The sequence below is a fragment of the Montipora capricornis genome, chromosome 2 (genome assembly GCF_036669925.1).
Source record: "Montipora capricornis isolate CH-2021 chromosome 2, ASM3666992v2, whole genome shotgun sequence".
Classification (NCBI taxonomy): domain Eukaryota; kingdom Metazoa; phylum Cnidaria; class Anthozoa; order Scleractinia; family Acroporidae; genus Montipora; species Montipora capricornis.
In genome coordinates this window covers 53,657,275-53,682,274 of record NC_090884.1, presented here as the reverse complement: position 1 = coordinate 53,682,274, position 25,000 = coordinate 53,657,275, and the positions used below count along the sequence as shown (strand labels likewise).

The 25,000-nt window shown below is 40.9% G+C and overlaps 1 protein-coding gene across 2 annotated transcripts in view; it reads left to right on the top strand.

Annotated features, from left to right (window-relative positions):
* LOC138027547 (E3 ubiquitin-protein ligase rnf213-alpha-like) overlaps nt 1-25,000 on the top strand; it is a 198,357-nt gene that overhangs the window by 49,289 nt on the left and 124,068 nt on the right. For both annotated transcript variants that reach the window (XM_068875097.1, XM_068875094.1), the window contains exons 7-12: nt 6,092-6,351; nt 6,553-6,774; nt 10,409-10,598; nt 10,774-10,835; nt 10,939-11,224; nt 19,410-19,505. In XM_068875097.1, coding sequence (XP_068731198.1) covers nt 6,092-6,351; nt 6,553-6,774; nt 10,409-10,598; nt 10,774-10,835; nt 10,939-11,224; nt 19,410-19,505 — 1,116 coding nt within the window. The remainder of the gene's footprint in view (nt 1-6,091; nt 6,352-6,552; nt 6,775-10,408; nt 10,599-10,773; nt 10,836-10,938; nt 11,225-19,409; nt 19,506-25,000) is intronic.

Genomic DNA, 25,000 nt, shown 5'->3' with positions numbered 1-25,000 from the left:
TTCTTTGTAACATTTTACATTGTCATGTTTCCTTTTGTTCTTATAGTTAATTAGCATTTTGGCTCACACTATATATTCAACTCTGTACTTTGTAATTTAAACTGAAGATGAGAGAAGTTTCTGTTGAAACATGTTTTTAAATTTTAAAAAAGTGTTGTGTTGTTTCTAAAAATTTCTGCAGTGATAATAATGATAATGATAATGATAATGATGGGGCACTGGGGTAGAACAGGTGGGTGCCTTGGCCTACCACTGGAATATGGATGCTCCCGCCCACTAGAGTCTTGGGTGGCACCTTTGGCAAGTGCCAACAGCCCAAAAGCCACCCTTTTTAGGGTTACAACAACCTCATTTGATGAGAGAATGTCAAATATTGAATTTCACACTAACGACGTCAACGGGACTTGAGCTTGTAGTGAAGGTGTCGCGTCCGGCAAGTGTCCTGTGGATCAGCAGCGCTGGCAGGGTCGTCATCCTGCTACTGCTGAACAACTATAGAAGAGATTAGGAGGGTCAAAGGAGGATAACAAACGGTTGTGTGAATGTTACATCAGGAGTGAACCAGAGAGGCGAGGGTACAGAAAATAATTGTTACCTATGGAAAGCCCATAACATCAACAACGAACAAGCAGAAGTCACCGAGCAGATATTGACTGATCAAATACGCCAGATTAAGAACAAGAAGTGGCTAGAGACGTTGGAGCAAGAGGAAATAGCCATGCGAGTAAGACATGAACATCAGGAGATTGAAACTATGTAATGTACAGAGCTCCATGCAACAGATACACCAGACTATGAATATTAGGAGACTGAAACTACGGAGCTTCATACCACAGATGCACCAGACCATGCAACAACATCTGATACCCAAGAAGAACACCAACGTGAAGACGAACCCAGAGTTTTCATTGCTGAAGAATTACAAGAAGAGGTCAGCCAAGAACTGGAAGCCCTTTGGGATAGGATCCTAGAAATTATACAACTATAACAGAGAATAGGATTACCATCACTAAAGTCATGCGAAAGAACGAAGGTGAAAGCAGAAATTGGAAAAATCAATGAACCCGTCAAAAGGATTCGGACGGACAACTTCACTGAACTGAATTCTTTAATTTATGCAGCTGCATATGTTACTACAGAAAGAATGGGAATGCTAAAAGGGAGGAAAGGGAGAAGAACTGAAGAGCCATTCTGGAAGAGACGGATTAAGGGGAATATCGAAACTTGACGAAAAGACCTGAGCAAGATTGAGGAGGTCCGAAAAGGAAACATGAGGCTGAAACAAAGAGAGAGGGAAAGGTTGAACAGAAAGTATCATCTTGAGGAAAGGGGCACTTTGTATGTCTCAGGCATGTTGAAAGAGAGGATCAAGGCAAGTGGAGTTAAGATCAAAAGATACGACGAGAGATGTCAACAGTTGAAACAGAACCACCTGTTTAGAACCAATAAGAAGCTGTTCTACAAAAAAACTAGATGGAAAGGAACGAGGAGAAACGGTGTTACCTGATCCCGCAGAAGAAACCTTCTGGAGCAAGATCTCGTTGTAGGAAGTCGGTCACAATGAGAGAGCATCTTGGCTTGAAGGTGTTGAGGTGGAGCGCAGTACAATAGAGGTGCAAGAAGATATCAGCATCACTTTGGAGGATATTAGAAATGGAGTGAGCAAGATGGCAAACTGGAAGGCAGCCGGCCCCGATCTTGTTCAGGGGTTCTGGTTTAAGAAACTGACGGGATTGCACTCTAGATTGCAAGAGTGCATGCAAGACTGTATATTTCAAGGGAATGTACCAGAGTGGATGGTCAGGGGAAGAACAGTTTTGATACAAAAGGACACAGCGAAGAGTGCCCAGGCCAGCAACTACCGCCCTATTGCCTGCCTACCCATGATGTGGAAGCTCTTGACAGGAGTTATGGGAGAGAAGTTATACCACCACTTGGAAAGGAATTGACTGCTAACAGATGAACAGAAGGAGTGCAGGAAGGGATCCCGAGGAAGTAAAGATCAATTGCTTGTAGACAAGACAATCCTGAAGAACTGCCGGAGAAGGTTGATAAACTTGTCAATGGCTTGGATAGGCTACAAGAAGGCATATGATACTGTGCCGCATTCATGGATCCTGAAATGTCTGGAGATGGTTGGGGCTGCCAAGAATATGATCTCTATAATCAGCAACAGCATGGTGAACTGGAAGACAGTATTGACATCAGGAGGAATGGCTCTCGGGCAGGTGGACATTAGGAGAGGAATTTTTCAAGGTGACTCCTTGTCACCATTACTGTTTATAGTGACCATGTTACCCTTGACCCTAGTACTACGAAAAATGATGGCTGGATACAAACTGGCAAAGGACATGAAGCCCGTTAACCACCTACTATTCATGGATGATCTGAAGCTGTACGGAGCTAGCAAAGATCAGCTAGACTCACTTGTTCAGGTAGTAAGGATCTTCTCGCAAGACATTAAGATGTCTTTTGGGCTAGACAAGTGTGCTTTCCTGGAAATGAGAAGGGGAAGACAAGTTGGCAGTAGCGGAATAGAACTACCCGACGACCAGCATATCGGGGAAATAGAGGAGGAAGGCTACAAATACCTTGGCATCTTACAGTTGGACCAGACTCTCAACACCAAGATGAAAGGCAAGATAACATTGGAGTATATCAGAAGAGTCAAGAACCTTTGTAGATCAAAACTCAATGGAGGAAATTTGATCGATAGCATCAATACCTGGGCTGTAGGTGTAGTACGCTACAGTGCGGAGATTGTGGACTGGATGGAGGAGGTAGCCGACATGGAAAGAAGAACTAGGAAGATATTGGCAATGAATGGCTGTCTGCACACCAGGAGAAATGTTGCGAGGCTGTACCTCCCAAGAAAGGAAGGTGGAAGAGGACTGATCGGCAGCGAGGAGTGTGTAAGAAGGGGGAGGAAATCCCTTCATGGCTACCTAAGAGAGAGCACAGAGTGGATGCTTCAAGCTGCGTTGAAGGAGAAAGTGATTGTTGAAGGGAGTCTGCAGGACTATGAGAGGAGGAGGAAAGACGAGAAAGTTAAAAACTGGAAGGAGAAAGTCCTAAAAGGTGCGTTTGTCCAACAAATATCAGATGAAGCTGGAGAGGAGCCTTGGAGATGGCTCAGGGATGGATTCTTAAAAAAGGAGACAGAAGGTTTGATTCTTGCTGCTCAGGAACAAGCTTTAAGAACAAACTCAATCAAGTGCAGCATAGATAAAACCTCAGAGACACCACTGTGTAGATTGTGTGGAGATGCCACTGAAACAGTACTAGTACAACACATTGTCAGTGGATGCAAGAAGCTTGCCTAGAGAGAGTATAGGAAGCGCCACTACAAGGTGGCCCTGGTGAGGATTACCTGGGACATGACTATCTACACAGACAAAGTGCTGAAACATAATCGGCCAGATAGTATTCTAGTGCATGAAGACACATAGAAATGGAGACTTATTGACATAACTGTGCCAGGGACCAGAACATCACCAGAACTGAAGAGGAGAAGGTTGAAAAGTACCAGGAACTAGCATTTGAAATCAGAAGGATTCATGGAGCCTCGAAAGTCACAATAATACCTATTGTGATTGGTGCTCTTGGAAGCATATCAAAAGGTGCAAAGACCTGGGTCGGTTTGGCAAGCTAGATGTACCTTACTTCCTAAAAAGTGTACAATTATCGGCCATCCTTGGAATTGCTCACCTGTTACGGAAAGTGTTGTGTCTCTAAGCCAAGGGGAGTTGCTAAGACAATAAACATTACCCAGTGGAACAACTGGAGAGAATCGAATTGAATAATGATGATGATGATGATGATGACGATGATGACCGTAGGAAGAAGGAGAGGGAGAAGACGGAAAAGTATGCTCCACTGCGCTGGGAGTTAAGGAAGCAGTACCCTGGCTATGTCGTGGAACAATGCAACCTAGTGATTGATGTGCTGGCGGTTGGTCTGAAGAATTAGAGAAGACAACAAAGAAACTTGTGGGCACTAGAGGAAAGAAAGTCCTGAGAAGGATGCTGGAAGCTATTATCTCAAGTTCGCTTAACGTAGCGCGGGCCTTAAAGGCCACTGTCAAAATAATTTTACGAACTTTAGGAATTAAAGAGTATTAGAGAATTTCAAGGATTGTATTTCCCTTTAATTTATTTTTTTTAATGTATTTGATCATTTTAAAACGCCTCTTTTCCTAGAGACTTACGTTCCGTAAAAGGACATAGGGTACGCTTTGCACCCTATGTACTTTTAATGTTAGAGCATCCATACGTGTACACTGCAAATAATAATAGTGATCATCATCATCATCATCATCAAGTATAGCCCCCTACGCTGGGAACTCAAGCACCAGTTCCCAGGATATGACATTCGGCAGTATAACATCATCATAGATGTCCTAGGAGGGTGGTCCAATGAGGTAGACGAGGCTATGAGGGAACTGTTCGGGGCTCAAGGAGGAGAGATTCTACTCCGGATGCATCTCGCACATCCTGAACATTACCCGCACACTGAAAGTGATGTCTTGAGGATAGCAGAAGAGTGAAGAGAGAAATTTTTAGCAATTTTAGTTTATTTATTATATATTGTATATTATACTAGTTACAGAGTTGTTAGCCTTAGGGCCTCTTGGGTTACGTTCGACGCCCCAAGTTGGCTAAATAGTGATCCATATGGCATACGTTTTCACTGTCATCATCATCATCATCATCAGACTTATATGTGTCAAAAGCCTAGCTTACACCGACTGTAAACTAATTGTGAACACCTAACTACACAACTACTTAAAAAAATCAAACAAAAATAAACAAACTCGAAAACCCTGCCCACCACATAAATTGCCCTGAGAGTCACACAGATGGCAGTTCTTACGGGTGTCAGTTCTTAGGAGGCTCTCAATGTGCACTTTTCTCACCAGGTTCTTAAAAGAAGCAAGTGTTTCAGAACTCTTAGTGTGGACCATATTACAGCACGAATATATCGAATACTTTGTTTCCCATAGGTGTTAATATTTCTTATCGGAATCATAAAATTATCCGAATTTCTCAGGTTATAACTTATAAATATATCACTAGGGCATAATTTATACTTTTTTTTTGTACATTATCATTGCTATCTCCGGAAGTCTTCTGTTCAGGAGTTAAGGGAGTTTAGCTCTCACAAGAAGTTCGTCATATGCACTACTTTTATCACAATATACTGATCCAAGCACTCTCTTCTAGAGTCGCTCAATTTTCCGGCTATCACATTTTTTACACAAGTAACAGACCGTCTGACAAAACGTTCATTGTTTACTATTTAATACACAAGCAGGAGTGATTTATCTGATAAAAGAGATTGTTCCAAAATAAAGTGGGAAGGAAAATTGATTCGAGAGAGAACGGGCCATAGAGCTAATGCTTTGTTGGCATACGAGCGAGCTACAATCTTGGACAAAACTCGTTGGGAAAATGTGACGCTCTAATTTGTCTGTGGGATAAAGTTTATTGTTATTTATTATGATTAAATTCTTCTTACTTTCCCCCTCCCGCAATTCTAATGTTTGTTAAAAATATTATTAACATTGGTATGGGGGGGGGGGGGGGGAAGGGGGTAAGGACCAATATACTTTGTGAGTGCATGTCAAATGATGCTTAAGCTAGAAAGAGAGAGAGAGAGAGAGAGAGAGAGAGAGAGAGAGAGAGAGAGAGAGAGAGAGAGAGAGAGAGAGAGAGAGAGAGAGAGAGAGAGAGAGAGAGAGAGAGAGAGAGAGAGAGAGAGAGAGAGACGAAACTTTATTCATTTAACACAATGGAAGGGAGAGATACCAGAGGTTATCCCTTTTGAGGGTATCCTCTTGGATATTATTAACTGAGACTCGATTTTAATGAGGGAGAAATATCAGAGAACTCGGAGAAAACCCTCGGAGTCAGATTGAGATCGACTGAAACTCAGCCCACATATGACCTCGAGGCCAGGGTTGAACCCAGGTTGCAGAGGTGAAAGACACGGTTGACAACCGTTTTTGATTCCATAAAAAAAAATTATATTACCTAAAGGACCGACTAGGTGGCCCTACATTTTATTTTTCTTGTGTTTCTATACCTTCAAGGCATTAATTGACTATTTCAAACGGAAGATGCACGCAAACTTTCAAGTTTTGAAGAACTGCAATGCTGGCTCAAGGCAACACACATCTGCAGTTGTGTCATCACTAGCCATTATTTTGATTGTGGAAAAGTACAAGATCGACTTGAAAAGAGAAGAAATCATCTTACTGTTGAGATGCTTAGCACTTGATGCCGACCTAACGGAGAAAAAGTGTTCTCTTTACGAGGCTGTCCTAGGTGAATTTAGCGATGATCTCAGAAAGTGAGTATTTCCAACTGCAGTTTGCCTTTGTGGCTCGTGGAAAATGAAATGGAATTTAGAATTTGTTATTCCTTATGATTCCTTTCGCCCTACCTTGGTTTTTGCATCCTAGTTATCAATATATCTTAACACCTTCTTCAGGGTATTATTTTCTCCAAGTCTCAGTAATTAGTGATCATGACAGTATAACTATTTTATTAGATATGCAGCTGATGCAATTGAGAATCTTTGTAATCTTCTAATAAAGCAAGCCTGGGAATCCCATCCAGAGTGGCTTTTGGCGGTACCAATACTACATTTCCTAAGAGACGAGTCAAAACCCTTTCAGGAACCAGACATGGCTGGATGGCCAAATACCATGGCCTGGTGGGGAGCCGAGAAGCTCTGCATTACAGAATTTCAACAATCTGCGACTGCTACGCAGTAAGAAATTTATCTTCTCCATAGAGAAGGAATATTAATGTTGTGGTGCAAAGCCCATATGACTATTGTTAACCCTTTCACCGCCAAAAAATGCAAATTGACACTTTTTTACTCTGTCTAACGCCAGACGATTTTACTCGTCAATGGGGAAGCCCTCGGCAGTAAAAGGGTTAATTAAGTACAATCGATTCTACTCTGTCTAACGCCAGACGATTTTACTTGTCAATGGGGAAGCCCTCGGCAGTAAAAGGGTTAATTAAGTACAATCGATTTCTGTACTTTTTAGCTAGCCAACGTAACCCTAACAACAACGCTATACAAAAACTGAAAGTAATTCCACTATGAACACCATCAATATACATTGCCAGATTTTATAGTTGGAGCAGGCAAAAATATCCTTGAAATCTTCCTTTCAGTCAAATGTGGGACGACCATGGCCCAAACAATTGTTTGTATTAGCATTAACACAAAATGTAATTTGTGTTAATGGGAAAAAAAATATCTCAAAATACGCAAACCGAAAATGACTTACGTATTGGAACTAACTTAGAACAGACACCACTAAACCGATGCCTACAACCTGCCGCACCCTACAAACGACTCATCGACGACATCAACAACAGAAAAATAACGCACTGATTTACTCTATCACAGTACTGCCCAACGTATTCTACGATAAACCTACAGACCCTAGACCTACAGCTGGATCGAAACGCACCAATCACTGCTTAGTCTTCCCAGCCAATTACATCTAGGCTCAACTGACAGTCGACCAATAACAACACAAATAAATTGACCAATGACATCTATGACCGGAGTTCTTATGGTATCTACTGATGTTACACAAATCACTTGACTCTGAAGATTACGTCCGTTCAGGTTGTCGAAACGTCACTGTCATCTCAAACAGCTTTTTTCAGGACTACACTTACCTAGACCATTTACGACAATGACTTACGTCGTGCAGCAGGCAGCCTAGGGCCAATTATTTTATGCGAAGTGTAGGGTAGGTCTGGCTTAATCCTTTCATTCCCAAGGGGTTCCCCATGGACGAGTATAATCGTCTGGTGTTAGACAGAGTAAAATCTGTATGTGTCGTTGGCACTTACGGGAAAGAAAGGGTTAAGACTGCCCACGGCTTAGATGAGTTATTCATAAACCACGCCTAAACTTGATTTAATTCCCATTATTAAGACGCAGACGAACCGAATTTCACGAGGTCCATGGTTAAATGGTGCTTTTGCAAGTCCTGCTGTGGTGGTACCTTCAGCATGCATTACAAATTACATATAAATTCATTTGATTAATTTGCGTGGAGCTAAGCATGCCAATAAGAAAAAGCAGGACAACAAATTTTTACGAGGAGGAAAACGCAGTAACTCATTTCGGAACTAGGGCAACAGTTTCAAGAGATTAAGAACAAGAATTACGATAAAGGGAGTACGTTAAAGAAAAAAGATTTACGGTATGGAATGCAATTTTAGATCGCTATAACACAGTAAACCCGAGTGGAAATCACAGGGATTTGAAGGCACTTTGAGCATGTTGGAAGAGAATTGATTTAAAGACGGGAAAAGAGTGCGACAAACACTCACAGAACTCACTCATAGAACTTTGCCTTTTTGAGATTTAAAAAATGAACTGATGAAGAGGTTAAACGCTAAAAGGTTTATAAAATACATTTAAAAACGCGAACGACGTTTCGGCGCTACGTAAAGGTGGGCAGACACGAGGGGTCATGTTGCAGGGACATGTTGCAGCAAGAAAAAACCTGTGTAGTGCACACTGCGGCGACATGTAGCAGGGACGTGTACTGGCGACATGTAGCAGAGACAAAATCACAACATTTGCGCAAACAAATGTTGCTGCAACATATCCCCGAAATACGTACCCGCAACATTTTCATGTGTGTGCAAATGTTTTGATTTTATCTCTGCTACATGTCCCCGGTACTCGATCCTAATGCATCTCGCCTCAGTGTGTACTACATGCCTTTTTGTCGCTGCACCTTGTCCCTGCAACATGAACCCTCGTGCCTTCCCACCCTTACGCCATTATCAAGTTAAAAAGTGAAAAGTATAATGATTGGCGGACAATTTGTAAAAAACTTCTATTTGTAAAAAAAGTCTACCTAGAAGCGTAATGCGATGAGGACTTGTTGCATGCGTGACATGGGGGGACCTATTGCTTACGAAAGCGAAAGCGTCTGTGATTGTCATCATTGTACTCTTCAAGAGGATTAGGCCTGTCCCTTAAGGTGGCTCCCTAGAGTATTATTTTGCGAATACCCCTACTTCAGGGCACAAGTTAAAAAAGGAAACGTAGTTAATTCCTCTTAAAGTTTTACCTGTAGAGATTTACCAGTATGGGTACCGATATAATAAGGCTTATATTTTTGGTGTCAATGGTTCGATTATGGCCGTTACCATGGCGACATTGCATCTATTGACAGGCAGACATATTCTTATTTTTGACCTAAATTTCTTAATACTTATTCTTTTCTTCGGTGAATTTTTTTTATTCTTTGCCACATTATGGAAATGATATTGCCTGATATTTCGAAGTGGTAAAAAGTCAAGGTCGTTTAGACGGTTTTGCCAGTATTCTGTAATTTGTCATTTTTTTCTTAATATAGTCGATTAGCCCTGACAGATTCTGACACATTTTTGGTATTTGATAGGAACTGTATGTTAGAACTGAGCCAATTTTCAAAAAAACAAATTACCTAAGGGAACTCGAGAAAATTAGCAATTTTACAGATTTGGTCACACTGACGTCACAAAAATTAAAAAAACGAGCGCAATTTTGGCTTTACGCCCCATACTAGTGCCCAGCTTGCGCGCGGCCCTAAAAATCTAGGGAGCCTCCTTAAGTTACATTTTTTGAAGTCGCAGTAAGATGAATGCCCCATTGACGTAGTCGTCTGTATCTTGCCCTTTCACTTATGCCTTTGTGAAGTGAGGCAAAAGTGAAATGGCTTAAACTGCCCATAAAGAGGGTTAGCTTGCTTTGTTGTTTAATTGCTGGCTAATGGTGATGATTATGATAAATAGTTATTAATCCATGAATTAAAACAAACACTTGCAGACATACGTGCGAGTTTAGAATTCAAAAAAAGGGATACTCTGTAAAAAATACGATTTTACCTAAAGGAATTAAACTACATAAATTTTAAAAGATATCTATTTACAAAGCAACGCTTAAAGCGCTCTGTGCGAATGCGTGGTAATATATAATCATGACCTTGTTAACGTAATGATTGGTATGTACGTTTACTCGGTAAGAGATCTTTTCCAACAATGAGTATCTGTAATTTTTCCCCATAGTTTTCTATAGTTGTCTAAACCCCGTGTAACCCTTGACTAAGGTGAACTTTGTCTAAATAACGGAAACTTATTGCGAAACTGTGGTTTAGACCAGGACTTTTACAATCCCAGTGTAAACCTTGTTTATCCCTTAAGAATTCTTGTATAATCTACATCTACAATCAAATTTGCCCTCAGTAACCGCTCGGGCACACCCCCTGCCGTAAACAACACTATAAACATGAAAATTAGCGACATGAAGACAAAAGCTCAACCAAAGAAAGTATCGAAAGAAAACCTAATTTCTTTACTTTTTTTTGTATTTTCAGGGATTTCTCTCAAATGTGGCCTCTCCTGGAATCAGCTTTTGAAGTTGATCGTCTCTTTAAGAGGACTTTTTTGCATGCCATTCCCGTTTGGAGGCTCAGTGAGTTTGTTTCCACTGGAATATTTCACGTTTCCGATATCTGCATCGCTTTGGTATCATTCTTCCCTGAAAGTCTGACGTCAAAGGAAATGGTTAGGAAATAAATAAGTGATTGAGAACCGTTGTCATTTTAGCCATTCATGATTTGCTCTTCTTAAAACACTTGCAATTAGTATTTGCCTTTTATCGTTTCGCCATTTGTGTTCATTCGTTATGTTTTAAGAAATTCCCTGTCGATCTTATGGTTTGTTTTTTTTTATGTGCTAGGTGAAGATTGTCGAGGAGTGTATGAACGCCATGATCATTATTTTGGAGCCGAAACAAGATAGGTGAGCATGTTGGGAGGTTCTATTTCTATGTATATCACAGACTGCATGCTATTCACATACTAGTGAAGGATGAGATGTGTGATAAAAAGTCTTTTCCCGACAGATACCCCATGGAGATCACAGAATTCACAGTTGATGTGTGTTTGAAGCTGACCACGAAGTGCATCAAAAGTATTAATCTCCTTAGCGATGTGGACACCGTCTGCCTATCAATACAGCTGTTATTTTTAAGCATCCACAAGTTCGGAGAAAGTGAAAAAAACCAGTCTCAAGAAAGAGAATCTTTGAAAGGAAACATCACTAGCAGACTTTTAGAGAGCCTTGGCAAGAAAATTGAAGACGAATTTCAATCTGAGATGGACAAAGCCGACATGGAACGGGAGCTTCAAGTATGATTTACTCAGTTTCGTAACTAAATATTTCTCCATCGTCTGGTTCCCAGAGGCGCGCAAGAAGAACATGGTTTCAATGTTAATGAAAACAAATGATAACCAGTTTCCCGTTTTGTTTTTATTTGCTGTAATTTAACTTGCCGTCTATGCTAATGATACGCTAGGACTTTTGAAACCAAGGAAATTTTCTAGCATTTCTTTCATTAAGGCCTAGTTTATACGTCGCTTAATTCTAGGTCCTACTTTAAAATAAATTCGACGATAAAGCGACATCTAAAACGAGTTCAATTCGTCTGTTAAATGGCCCTTAAATTAAACTTGTTTTAGACGCTTTATCCGTCTTAAGAAGACGGATAAAATATCTTTAAAACGTCATCAGTTTATCCGTTGCACCATTGTCGCGTACATTGTTTTCGTACAGTTTTAATTTGCACCTCTGACCAGGTTTATTGCATTCCAGCTGAGAAATAAATTCGACCACAACTCGACGCATTAACGCGTGAAACCACAGCACAATTAACGTCGACGGAAGGACGAATTTAATTGGAATTTAATTTCGTCTGAATTAAATTCGATGATAGGGCAACGTATAAATTAGGCCTAAGAGTTCACTTTTCAGACGGATTGTAAAATTCAGAAAGTGGTTGAAATGGTGACAGCCAATGGAAATGCAGTATTCAGGTCAGGTGTATACCTTTTGAACAGTTAAAAAGTATCTAAATTATAGAATGACTTTTTGGGCCTGTTCACATGGAGCTGGGAGGCCCCAGGTAGGAGAGGTACCTCGCCTACCCTTAGTCAAAAAAAGGGAGCCTTGACATGCAATATTGTGTTGCGGGGTACCCCCATTCAGCATTCACATGGAGAAAATTCACCCCCCTTAGCAGGTTACCCGGCCCGGCTGACTGGGCAAGCCGCCTCGGTGAGGTACCCTCATGTGAACACAACCAAGAAAAAAAAGAGAAATTGTATGGAGAGATTGGTTACCCCACCGAGGCGGGGTACCTCACCTTCCCGGGATCTCTCACCTCCATGTGAACAGACCCTTAGGGTGCTTTTTTTTGGGAAAATCCAAAACAGATTTGCAATCTAAGATGAAATGGATTTTTGGGCTTCAAAAAAACGCAAAATTCGAAAAAAGAAACCCAGAGTTGCGTGCAATTTGAAAAACAAACAAACAAAAGAAAAAAAATTGCTGTTAACTAGTTTGTTTTGGAGAAATTCTTCAATGAAAATTCAACCCGAACAGAAAAAAAAAACCTTAGCGATCGATAAAAAGAAATGAAGAAAATTATGCGTGCTAAGGCACCAATCGAATACAGAGGGTATTTTTGCAGTTTACATTTAGCTGTATGAATGGTGCTAACAATATTATTGTTGTCAAGAAACTTTTAGTGTAATTTCTGGTGTGGAATTTGCAGGAAACCCAACTATTTTTGACCTATTCGTGTCTTCGATCGGCCGGTAAGTACGGCGCTAGAAAAACATTTGGGCGAAAGTGTCATACACGGTAGCTGTTGTGTATCATTTTGCCGCTTGTCAAAAATTTTTATTCAGATTTTATTTTTGACCTATTCGTATCTTCGATCGGACGGTAAGTACGGCGCTAGAAAAACATTTGGGCGAAAGTGTCATACACGGTAGCTGTTGTGTATCATTTTGCCGCTTGTCAAAAATTTTTATTCAGATCCTATCCTAAGAAAACGCTGAAGAGGTGAATCTCAAAAATCCGGATTTAGATTTGATTCGAAGTATCCTCCTCGAGTGTGGATACTTTGGATTCATGATCCGTTTTTGGATTCAAGAATCCGTTTTCCGATTTTCCCAAAAAACCGCATCCTTATATACGGAATAGTTCTTAATGTACCACAACTTACACAGAACAGGGGTAGTTAGGACACTGATTCTCATGCAGGTGTCACGTGTGCAAATCCCGCTTTCCCCTTTTTTGGGAAAGAAATCAGACTAACTGGGTTCAAGTGTTTATTTTTACTGCAGCTGAGAAAGATTGATTCCTTACAGAATTAGTGCTCTATGACGCACACTAATTAATAAGCACATTATATTTTTAACACCCTCCCGGGCGGCCGAGATGAGATGACTGTCATAGATATCTTAGAAGAAAATAGGTACGGTTTTTAGGAAACATTAATGGGACAGGTTCTTGATTTTCTGAGCTGCAACTTGCGCTGCTGCTCGCTTAGGACGGGTTTGCTTATCGAGACAAATTTCATGCTCTTTGTTTAGTGATGTCTGCTTAGTCAACTCTTCCTTTTCATCTGAATGTATCTCTAGTGGATATAACTTTTCAATTGGTCTTGACAATTCTCTGCCATTGCTCACACGCAATGACACTGCTCTTATCAGATCATCTTTTGCACGATGTATTTTTATGATGGAACCAAGATGATTGCGTGACGTGTCATCATGTATCAAAACCATGTCTCCAACTTTGATTTTTTGGTTATAACTCGCTCTCCTCGTCCAATGATGTTCACAAGGCTAGTAAGGTATTCGTTTCTCCACTGCCTCCAGAACATCTGCATAAGCCATTGGTGATATCTGAATTTCTTTGTAAATTCATTTGGCGTCAAATCGTTTGGTAAGTATTCAGGATCTTACTCTGTTGATTCTGGGCAGGGAAGTGCCAACAATCTGTGACCACATAAAAAGTGTGATGGCGTCAGGGGTGGACCATCATCGATATCACCATAGGTGTATGTAAGAGGTCGGCTGTTCAGTGTTGCTTCGATTTCAGTAAGCATTGTTGCAAGCTCTACTGCATTTAGGGAGGCTCTTCCGATCGTTTTCTTTAGTCTTCGCTTCATCAATCCAATCATTCTTTCATAAAACCCTCCCCACCACGGCGCTCTTTCCGTGATAAATTCCATTTTATACCGTGGTTTGCAAGGAATTTCTGACACTCTGCTTCCTTAAGTATTTGAGTTTTTAGAGGTTGTAGTACTTTTGAACTTGCTTGGAAAGTTTGGGCGTTGTCGGAGATGATACACTCTGGTACTCCTCTTCTACTTATAAATCTTGTGAATGCTTTAAGAAATGCGTTTGCGGTTTTGTCTTCTACGAGTTCCAGATGTACAGCTCGAATGGCTGCACATGTGAATAGACAAACATAACATTTAGAGGTTTCTGTTTTATTTTTGCGGACATACAAGGGGCCTGCATAATCAACTCCTGTCACTTGAAAAGGTTGGGATCCGGTGACCCTTGGCTGTGGTAGTGGTGGAAAGTTGACCGATCGAAAAGGTCTTCCCTCTGCTTTCTTGCATGTCACACATTGATGTAAGGTTCGTTTCACAAGCTGTCGTCCTTTCAGGATCCAATAGGTCTGCCGTAACTGGGTAAGTGTTTCACGGACTCCAGCATGCATGAGCATCAAGTGGGTTGCTCTCATGATGAGTTCAGCTAAGTATGTGTCTTTCGGTATGAGAATTGGGTATTTGGTATTGCCTTGTAGTGGTGCGTATTTCAGTCGACCGCGACAACGTAACAATTTTTGTTCATCTATGTAGAGACCAAGCTGACCGACTAAAGGTGGAAGGCTCGTCATTCTGTTTGTCTGAAGTTGGGTTATAATCCCGCTATACGCGGATTGTTGAACAGCTCGTATCAATGCAGCTAGGGCCTTTTTCATGTCTGAGCTTGTAATCTGAGTTTCGAGTTCAGGTCCCTTTCTTAGTCGGCTGATGAACTTCATGACAGTAGCTGTAACTCGTATTGCTTTAGTTAGTGTACCATATTTAGCAATGTCGATTACATTTACGAGATTTGAACTCTTGGCTTTTGTCGCGAGGTAGGAAATTGTTTGCGCACTTTCGGTTTCTTCGTGTTCTTGTTCTTGTATCTTTGTCGTATCTCTGGCCACTCCGTTTTTTCTTTGGGTAACCATGAAGGACCCTTAAACCAACTTGTCGTTTTAGAGAGAAATGTTCGACTGTCCATTCCTCTGGTCAATAGGTCCCCTGGATTAGAAGCTGTAGGGCAATATTCCCAATGGGAACTACTGGTCTTGTCTTTAATCTTCGCGACTCGAGTCTGAATAAATTGTTGTTGAAGGGGTTTGGAGGATTTTATCCATGCTAATACGATTTGAGAATCACTCCACATGTAGTATTCTGTTATTATCATCTTGGGTTGTAAGGTCTGTGATAGGAATTCCCATAGTTCAGCTCCCAGTAAGGCAGCAAGCAATTCTAGTCTTGGCAGAGTGTGTTGTTTGAGAGGGGCTACCTTGCTTTTTGACATGACAAAGCTGCAGGTGTTGGTTGTTGTTCCTCTGAGGTAAGCTACCGCTCCGTACGCTAGCTGACTGCTGTCGCAGAAGATGTGAAGTTGTGCCTTTTCGTTATCGTTAGTGAGGTATTGTCTAGGAATTAGTAGGGAAGTGAGTTCTTTGATTTCACTTAGCCATTTTAACCATTTTTCTCTGTAGTTTTGTGGGAGTTCCGTATCCCATGGTATTTTCATCTTCCATAGTTCTTGCATCATTATTTTACCTTTTGCTGAAACTGGTTCAACAAAACCGAGTGGATCAAACAGTTTAGAAGATAGACTTAATACGGAACGTTTGGTTGTGGATTGTAGCGCGTGGATTTCTTGAATTAGCTTATCTAGCAATAGTGATAATGTGTCGGTATTAGAATTCCAGACCAGTCCCAAGACCTTGGTAACGGCTTCTGCACACGCTCCGTCTTGGGATGCTATCTTGTTCATGGTGTCGTCATTGCTGGTCCATTGTCTGAGATTCATACCAGCCTCTTTGAAGTCATTGTCTTGACGATGTGTAGTACTCTATCGCCTGTTGAGGGGTACTCGTTCCCGATAATACGTTATCCATATAAATGGAGGTTTTGAGGTCGTTAGATATCCAGTCATTCTTTCTGTTTAGGTGGTATTGAATGGTTGCATTTAAAAGGAATGGTGATGGTGCTGCACCGAATAATACCACACGGAACCTGTACGTTATTATATTGTCTGGATGGTTAACTGGTAGGGTTGGATCCTTGAGCCACAGAAACCTTGTAGCATCTCTGTCTTCTTCGTTTAGTTCAATTTGCAAGAAAGCTTTTTCTATGTCTGCGGTGAAAGCTATCTGGTTAATTCGGAAAGTCAACAGTATTTTAGACAGTTCCTGCATTAGATTGGGGCCTGTATGTAGGCAATCATTGAGACTTAATGCTGTGGGTGACTTCTTCGCGGACGCATCGTAGACTATACGCATTTTTGTGGTCGAGCTATCTGTCTTGAACACGGGGAAATGTGGTATATAGTGCAATTTTCCTGAGTGTATTGATGGGTCGTTTACGACTTCGATAAATCCTTGTTTCACTTGGCTTTGCAGTTGCTCGTCATATTTGCTGATTAGTTCTGGATTTCGTTTGTTTAGACTGCATTGAAGGTTAACTAATGTCTTCTTTGAGGGTGCAAAGTTGGACGGTAGATCCTCTGCAGTGTCCCGCCATGGAAGCGTTACTGTATACCTGCCAGAGTCCTTGTTAAATTGTATAGATTTGTAAAACTTTGCGTGAACGGCGTTACCGTTATCTTTATTGGTTTTGGGAACCGAGTTTATCTCCCAGAACTTAGTTAAAATCTCGTCTAGTTTTTCTCCTTCGTCTTGGTGTATTTCGAGCGATAGCATTGCGTTTGTATGATCGCTTTCAAGTTCTTTCGAGATAGGGCCGGATATTAGCCATCCCATTTTGCTTTCTGTGGTGATCAAACAGTCATCCTCAGATTTTTTCATGTTTCCTGTGATTAATTTTGCGAAGTTGTCGTTGCTGATGAGAATATCGACGTTTAGATCATTCTTGGAATTCAGCGGGTCGGCAAGATGCAATCCCTGTAACTCAGACGGTAATTTGACGCGGCCAATTGTGACGGGGAATGGGGGACAGATAGTTTGTGTTACTAGTGCATTGAGCTGTATCTGTTGTTTATCTGTCAGAACGTGTATCGTGACGACATCTAGCGATTTTTTGACGCTGTTAGAGGAACCGAATGTTAAGAGATTTATGTTTTCCTTTCGTGTCGATTTCAACTCGAGTTTCTCTTTTAGATTTTTGGTTATAAATGTTCTTTGTGATCCTGTATCGAACATGGCTCGAACTGTGAGCTGTGCAGTATTTCCTTTTAATCTAGCAGTTGGCCAGGACTGCATAAGTTGTGCCTAAGTGAACTGGCTTGTGGTCACCTTCTTGTGTTGACTTGTCGTGTTTCAATTCGGTCGTGTGTTGGTCACCATCTTTACATATTGAAGTGTGATGCTTTCTTTTGCATTTTAGACACCTCCCTTTCGATTTACATCGGTTTGACGAATGCTTGAAACCGGCGCAATTGAAGCACCTTTTATGTTGTTGCAAGAATGCAAGCCTTTCCTCAACGGTTTTTAGTTTGTCGCATTTTTCAGATCTGTGTGAGCCGTTGCAATATAAGCAGTTTTTTTCTTTTGGTTTGGTAGTTGACTTTGCAAGCGCCTTGGTCCGTGGTGGGAAAAAAAGGTGCCTGTTGTTGGGACTAGAACCTCGTCCTCTGATAGAGTTCTTTCGCTTGTTGCTGCTGTATGACTTCTTTCGCGCGTTTCTATTTCCTTCCGTAGTTCCGTTCTTAGTTCGACATTTGTCCGCGGATGGGTTAGCTCTGAAGATGAGGCGCGTTAATTCTTCCGGTATTTTCTTCAATAGAATTGGAATTAGAAGGTTTCCGTAGGAGTCCGCCTTTACATCTAGTGCTTCTAGACCACGTGTATTGGATTCACATGTATCATAAAATTCTCTTAGGTTAGTTGTGTTATTCGTAGGTGAAGGGACATTTATAAGCGATTCCATGTGTGCGTTTATTAGAACTTGCTTTTGCCCAAAACGTTCTTTTAGAAGTTCTGTTGCTTTAATAGGGAGCTTAAGCACGCGCGTTTTTGAGACGCGAACGGCAACCGGAAGTAAGCTGTTTTCACTTTTAACTTGTTTTTACACAACCACATTTACATTGCTGAGTATATTTTCCCCATTAGAGATGATTAGTATAAAAATCTGGGAGACACCACTGTCCTGGCACGCTAAATGCTCTCTTCCGGTTGCCGTCCGCGTCTCAAAAACGCGCGTGCTTAAGCTCCCTAATGTAATTGTCCGACGTCATTGGCAATCCGGCAATCGCGCGCGCAGCTTCGTCTTTTAGAATTCCGTTAAGATAAGACATCTTCTGGATGTTTGATAATTCATCGTTTTCATGAATTGTGGCGCTAAAACTATCCCAGAACGTTTGCCATTCAAGAGGATCCCCGTGAAAGGTTTTGAGTGTCATTTTGGGTAAATTGACGTGCTTTTTGCTGGTTGATGGAGCGTGCGATGCATTTTGGTTTGATCTTACCGGTGGATTCTTGTTTTGGATGTATTTTGTAATCCTTGTCTTGATCACTGATACTCTGTCCTGAAGCGTAAGCGTTTCTTCCACAACTCTCGCTATTTCGTCTTCTGATTCTAACAAGTGTACGATACTTGAGTCTAGAGCTGTGATTTCGTTTTCTCTTCTGGAGATACGAAGATCGCTGTTAGCTCTGCTGATTTGTCATCTTCAGCGCTCATAAGACGTTCGGCCTTGTTTATATCCTGCGTTACCTTTATATGCTCTTCTCACTCCTCTCAGTCGTGATAGTTCTTTAGGCATGTTTCAAGTCGGGTCTTGGCACCAGTTTTGGGAAAGAAATCAGACTAAGTGGGTTCAAGTGTTTATTTTTACTGCAGCTGAGAAAGATTGATTCCTTACACAATTAGTGCTCTATGACGCACACTAATTAATAAGCACATTATATTTTTAACACCCTTCAGGTGGCGTTTTTTTCGCTTGTCTCGCATTCAACTCCACCTCGCTTTCTGAAATGACCAACTGCCAGTCTCCTTGCAGTTGGCGTTCTTAACACACACGACCCCACACGACGATAGCTTTAAGTAGTACAAAGTCGGAATAAAAGTGCTTGACTTTGGTTTTACTTATTCATTTGCAACACCTCGGGAGATCTGTATGCGATTTACAGTTGCTCGAGTAGGGCTCGGCATCTCGAATGCCCATTCATATTTTCCCCTCGTATTGCATCTGTAACATATCAAAATCCTGCAAATTCAACCTTATTCCTTTTATCCTGAACGTTTTATTGATCTCTTTTATGCAGGTCTGGAGTAAGCTCCTTGGTGCTGCAAATGGATTCCAAGGAATTCAAGGGTACCGGACACAGTTAACGGAGCAATTTGTCAAGTGGGCGTCACGGGTAAAGAGTAATCTATTTATCAAAACTTATAACCGAACCTTGTACTCGCCGACGACAAGGCAGTCTATTCTCCATTCGTGTTTACTACACGAGTATATTCTGCTGTATGATCCGACATGCATGAATTTATAATAATCAGCTTTTGGAAGCTGGTGGCTGGTAGTGATTGAAGAAAAGAAAATCAAATAAATAATTGATAAATAAATAAGCGATAAATAGATAAATAAAGAAATAAATTTAAAAATATATTTATGTAACTGCCAGCGGTAAAGTTGTGCACTTCATCAGCTATTTAAATTACTCAATGGAGAAACTGTAAATATATTTCTGGAAGTAGATAGCCGTGTGTTGTTTGGAGTGGTTAGTCAGATTAGAATGACGAGCGACTGGCTTAGATGCATCCTTATCACTCTTCTCAACATTGTGAAGGTGTTCGCGGAATCGGTCGCCTGGTCGTCTACCCGTCTCGTCAATGTATAATTTCAAGTGAAGCTATGATCTTCGCAGTTTTGAACGCAATTTTTACAATTGCGTAGAGAAGCCTGAAAAATTCAGGACTTCAATGGGGTTTAAACCTGTGACCTCGCGATTCCGGTGTGACGCTCTAACCAACCGAGCTATGAAGCCACTGACGTTGGGAGCTGGTTATTTGTGGGTTCTAATGGTCCCGTGAGGAATGAATCAATGATGAAACGGTATATGAAATGAATCATATATGAACTGCGGATATGAAATCAAGTGAAGCTATGATCTTCGCAGTTATGAACGCAATTTTTACAATTGCGTAGAGAAGCCTGAAAAATTCAGGACTTCAACGGAGTTTGAACCCGTGACCTCGCGATTCCGGTGCGACGCTCTAACCACCTGAGCTATGAAGCCAATGACGTTGGGAGCTGGTCATTTGTGGGTTCTAATGGTCCCGTGAGGAATGAATCAATGATGAAATGGTATATGAAATGAATCATAATTATATGAACTGCGGATATGAATTCTAGTCAAGCTATGATCTTCCCACTTATGAACGCAGTTCATATATGATTCATTTCATATACCATTTCATCATTGATTCATTCCTCACAAAAATCGCGAGGTCACGGGTTCAAACCCCGTTGAAGTCCTGAATTTTTCAGGCTTCTCTAAGCAATTGTAAAAATTGCGTTCATAACTGCGAAGATCATAGGTTCACTTGATTTCATATCCGCAGTTCATATATGATTCATTTCATATACCATTTCATAATTAATGTATAATTTATTGCATAACGTACGTTTATGCAATAAAAATGACATTTGCAGAGAAAGGTACATGTGAAACGATCGGTGATCTTAACAGATCGAATAGATCCAGATATTTTGCTAGTCTTAAGGTAATTCCCTTGAAAATGACGTACTATCCAGATTTCTGCCAAACTTGGCAAAATTGATATTCATGCACAGGACATTTTAAAAATGCAGTAAAAAGATGCGGTGCATGCCCTTTATTTTAAGGATTTTTTTTTCTAATTACGCGAGAGGCGTTCAAAACTGGATCAACCGGAAAAATTCTTGTTATGTAGCAAAAGCTACTGAATATTACTGAAAAATTGAGCCTACATATTTGTCCGCGGCAACATCTTCCAGAAAAGTGATTTCAAATTGCTCCATTTACAAAAAAAATGTAAGCAAATAGAACCGCTACATCATCACCTCACACTCAGTGTCTGGCTCCAAATGCAGTTTTCTTGTCATTTATATAATTATAAACACTGCAACTTCTACTGGCCAACTTTATTTCTCCTTAAAATATGTTTTCTGTGTACCTATTTGCAAGTACATAACACCATTCAAAAGAGGGGGTCACCGTGCTCGTTCAGGAGAAAATAACCATTCCTTGACAGATTAAGCTCGGCGTCAATGAAAATCCGCCAATTTATCAATGTGTGCGAACTAATGTGCGCGCCAATGACGCAAGAAATTATGCGCAGTAGGGGTACACAGTGCAAAACCGGGGAATCACAAGTTTTGCATCGTAAGCGCACGCATTTGAAGATGCCGGGTTGCTCGTTAGTTTTAACTACGCTTCTAACTAAAAAGTTGCCTACATTTTTGTCGCGTTTGAATGAAATTAGTGGAGGGTCCAAAGGGAATCTACCACTCTCGGGATCATTTTGGAGTAATTTAAAGTTATTAAGAGTGATACTTTTGACTGCGTGATTATGATGATGGAAAGTGAGGGTGAATGGAATGCTGTCATTCTTATCCTTTTGTGACGTTTGTAGTGCTGACTGTCAATCAAATTGTTGGGCGCAATGATGGCCCGCTTTGACCACAGAGACAGGATAGCCACATTTTTTGAAGACCTGGCACATCTCCTCTGATTTGTTGGAAAATCGGAGTCATCACTACATAGACGTCAAAGTCTAAGAAATAGAGAATAAGAAATGGAGTTCTTGACATGTGATGGATGTAACGATGAATACAACAAACAACTGTGAGAATCTGTGGGTTTGTAGTGCACACTGGTACATAACACGTTGCCACTGATAGAAACTTTGATATCTAGGGAAGCCAATGAAGTTTCCGAAATTTCCCAGGTATGTTTAAGAGCCGGATGAAAGGAATTGACGGAGGTTATAAACTTATCCAGTTCTTCTCTGAAATAGCGTCAATGCAGTCGTCAATGTAATGGCCGTAGAGTTCAGGTTTGGGGCTGTTGTACTGATTAAAAAAAATATAGTTGGTGTTCAACATATTCTTCAAAAAGATTGGCATAGCTAGGTCCCATTTTTTCCCCTTCGCTACACAATTAATTTGTTTGTAATAGCTGCCGGCGAATGAAAAACAGTTAAGCTTAAACTTTTTCGGCAAGGCGGAATAGCGTTTCCGAGCTTGGTTCTTCGACAGTGCGTTGATCGAAAAAGTGTTTAAGTGCTTAAAGACCTTCGCTATTGGGAATGACTGTGTATAGAGATGTAATGTCCATGGTGAAAATATGTTTGTCTTGGCCGGAGAAATTGAAATCGCGGAAAATTTCTAGAGCGTGTGTACTGTCTTCAATGTGCGATGGCAAAGATTTGACGATAGACGTCATAATTCTGTCTAAGTAGCTAGAAGTGAGTTCGGTAGGGCAACTACAGGATAGGGCGACCTGGGTTGTTAGGTTTTTGAACTTTTGGCAAGAAGTAAATGCACGAAGTTCCAGGGGTGGTGATGATGAGATTAGTGGCAGTGTCCGACAATTCTTGACTGGCTATAAGATTCTGAATGGTGTCTTTGACAAGGTTTGATTTGTGAAGGTGAGATCTTTCTCGACTTGTCATTGCGTTTACTACGATTTTTAAGCGCCGCCCACTCTTCCAAGGAAAGATTGGAAAATGTAGTGTTACGATTGAATTTAAGTTTTTGAATGTCGTGACGGCATTTTTAGATGAAAAAATCTAAAGAGACAAATTGTCCCTCTGGTGGAGTCCATTTAGATTTGCGAACTTGAAATATCTTTGTCCGAATTGTCTGAATCATCCTCTTTGTCATGGAAAAAGGCTTTTAAGTGAATGCGGCAAAGGAATTTTTCAACATCTTGCTTAATAGAAAATTCATTGGTGCGTTTGGTAATAGGGGCAAAATTTAGGCCCTTACTGTGAACATTTTTTTTTTGAGTCAGTAAGCGGAAGATTTTCTGGAATTGTAACTAAAGTTCGGAGCGGCACTGAAGAATTTGTCTGTCAAGTACATTTCGTTTTTGGCACATACCTCTGATTGTAGTCCTTATAATATTACGCGAAAAATAATTTTCAGCGCATCGAATTTGGTGAAGATATTAATTAGAGTGAGAGAATATAGAAGCATGAAAGTTTGAGTGAAAACCTTTAGGAATTACTTTAGAATTGAGTCAACGGCCGGTGAAATTGCTGTGACTACAAAACCTAGTTTTGGCGAATACGAGAGTGGCTAAACAGAAAGCTAAATTGTTGCTAAGTGTTGAAAAATCTGAGGATTTAAAAATACTAGAACACAAGTTTCTTGGTCGCAGCGGTTGAAGAACAAATGAATGAAGGGGGTAGTTTCTTTCCTAACAAACTCACTTGGACATCCCCAAATGGGCGGGATGAAAACCAAATAGACCATCTTATGGTTAACAGCATGTAGCGCTGCTCGCTGCTTGACGTAAGAGTAAGAAGAGGGGCTGATGCAAGCAGTGATCATCATCTGGTGACTGCAAAGGTGAGACTGAAAGTTAGAGTAGCTGGGTAAAATAAAAACACCACCCCTAGATATGACATCAGCAGACTACAAGACCCTAGGACAAAAAAATGCCTTTGTCCTACAGCTGAGGAACAGGTTCTAAACCTTGGGTAACATATGAATGAAGGGGTAGTTTCTAAAGAAACTGTGGTGCTGCGTCGGTGGGGAAGTAGTATACAAAAATTTGGTTTTATCAACGGAGTTGATAATGTAAATTGGCCACCGTACAGAGATTCTAAAAGCTGACGTTTCGAGCGTTAGCCCTTCGTCAGAGCGAATCGAGGGATTATGGGTTACGTGTAGTTTTTATAGTAGAGTAGGAGCTACGCTATTGGTGGTAACATGGCAAAGTGAAAAATAGGAATATATTAGTTAAATGAAAAGCGTTCGTTAATACCGTGAGGATTAAGGGTGCCGATTTGAAAGATGAATTTTTGTTCCAGATTCTTGCGGCTTTCCGTCGTACCTAGATGTAGGGAAAGGCCGCAGATAGCCATGTGTTTTTTGGAGTGGTTAGGCAGATTGAAATGGCGAGCGACTGGCTTGGATGCATCCTTGTCATTCTTCTCAAGAAGAATGACAAGAATCTGGAACAAAAATTCATCTTTCAAATCGGCACCCTTAATCCTCACGGTATTAACGAACGCTTTTCATTTAACTAATATATTCCTATTTTTCACTTTGCCATGTTACCACCAATAGCGTAGCTCCTACTCTACTATAAAAACTACACGTAACCCATAATCCCTCGATTCGCTCTGACGAAGGGCTAACGCTCGAAACGTCAGCTTTTAGAATCTCTGTACGGTGGCCAATTTACATTATCAACTCCGTTGATAAAACCAAATTCTTGGGTAACATAGACGAGCAAGATAGTGAAGAAGAAGAAACGGTAAATCAACAGTGGAAGCAAGCGAGGAACATCTTTGATGAAGCAAGTGAAACTTGTCTGGGGAAGCAGAAGACTAGAAAAAAGAAAGAATGGATTACACCAGACACGTGGTAAGCTATCAAGGAGAGGCGCCAGCTGAAGAAGAAGGTAAGTGACAGCAAATCAGCCAGACTCCGAGTGATGTATAGGGCGGCATACACAGAACCCAACAGTCGTGTCAAGAGAAAGATCCGAACTGACAAAAAGACATATATGGAAGAGCTGGCAAAGGAAGCTGAGGAAGCTGCACAAAATGGAGAGCAGAGAAATGTCTATAAAATCGCTAAATTGATGTGTGGAAAATATGGTGGTAGCAGAAATGCACCCATACGAGACAAACAAGG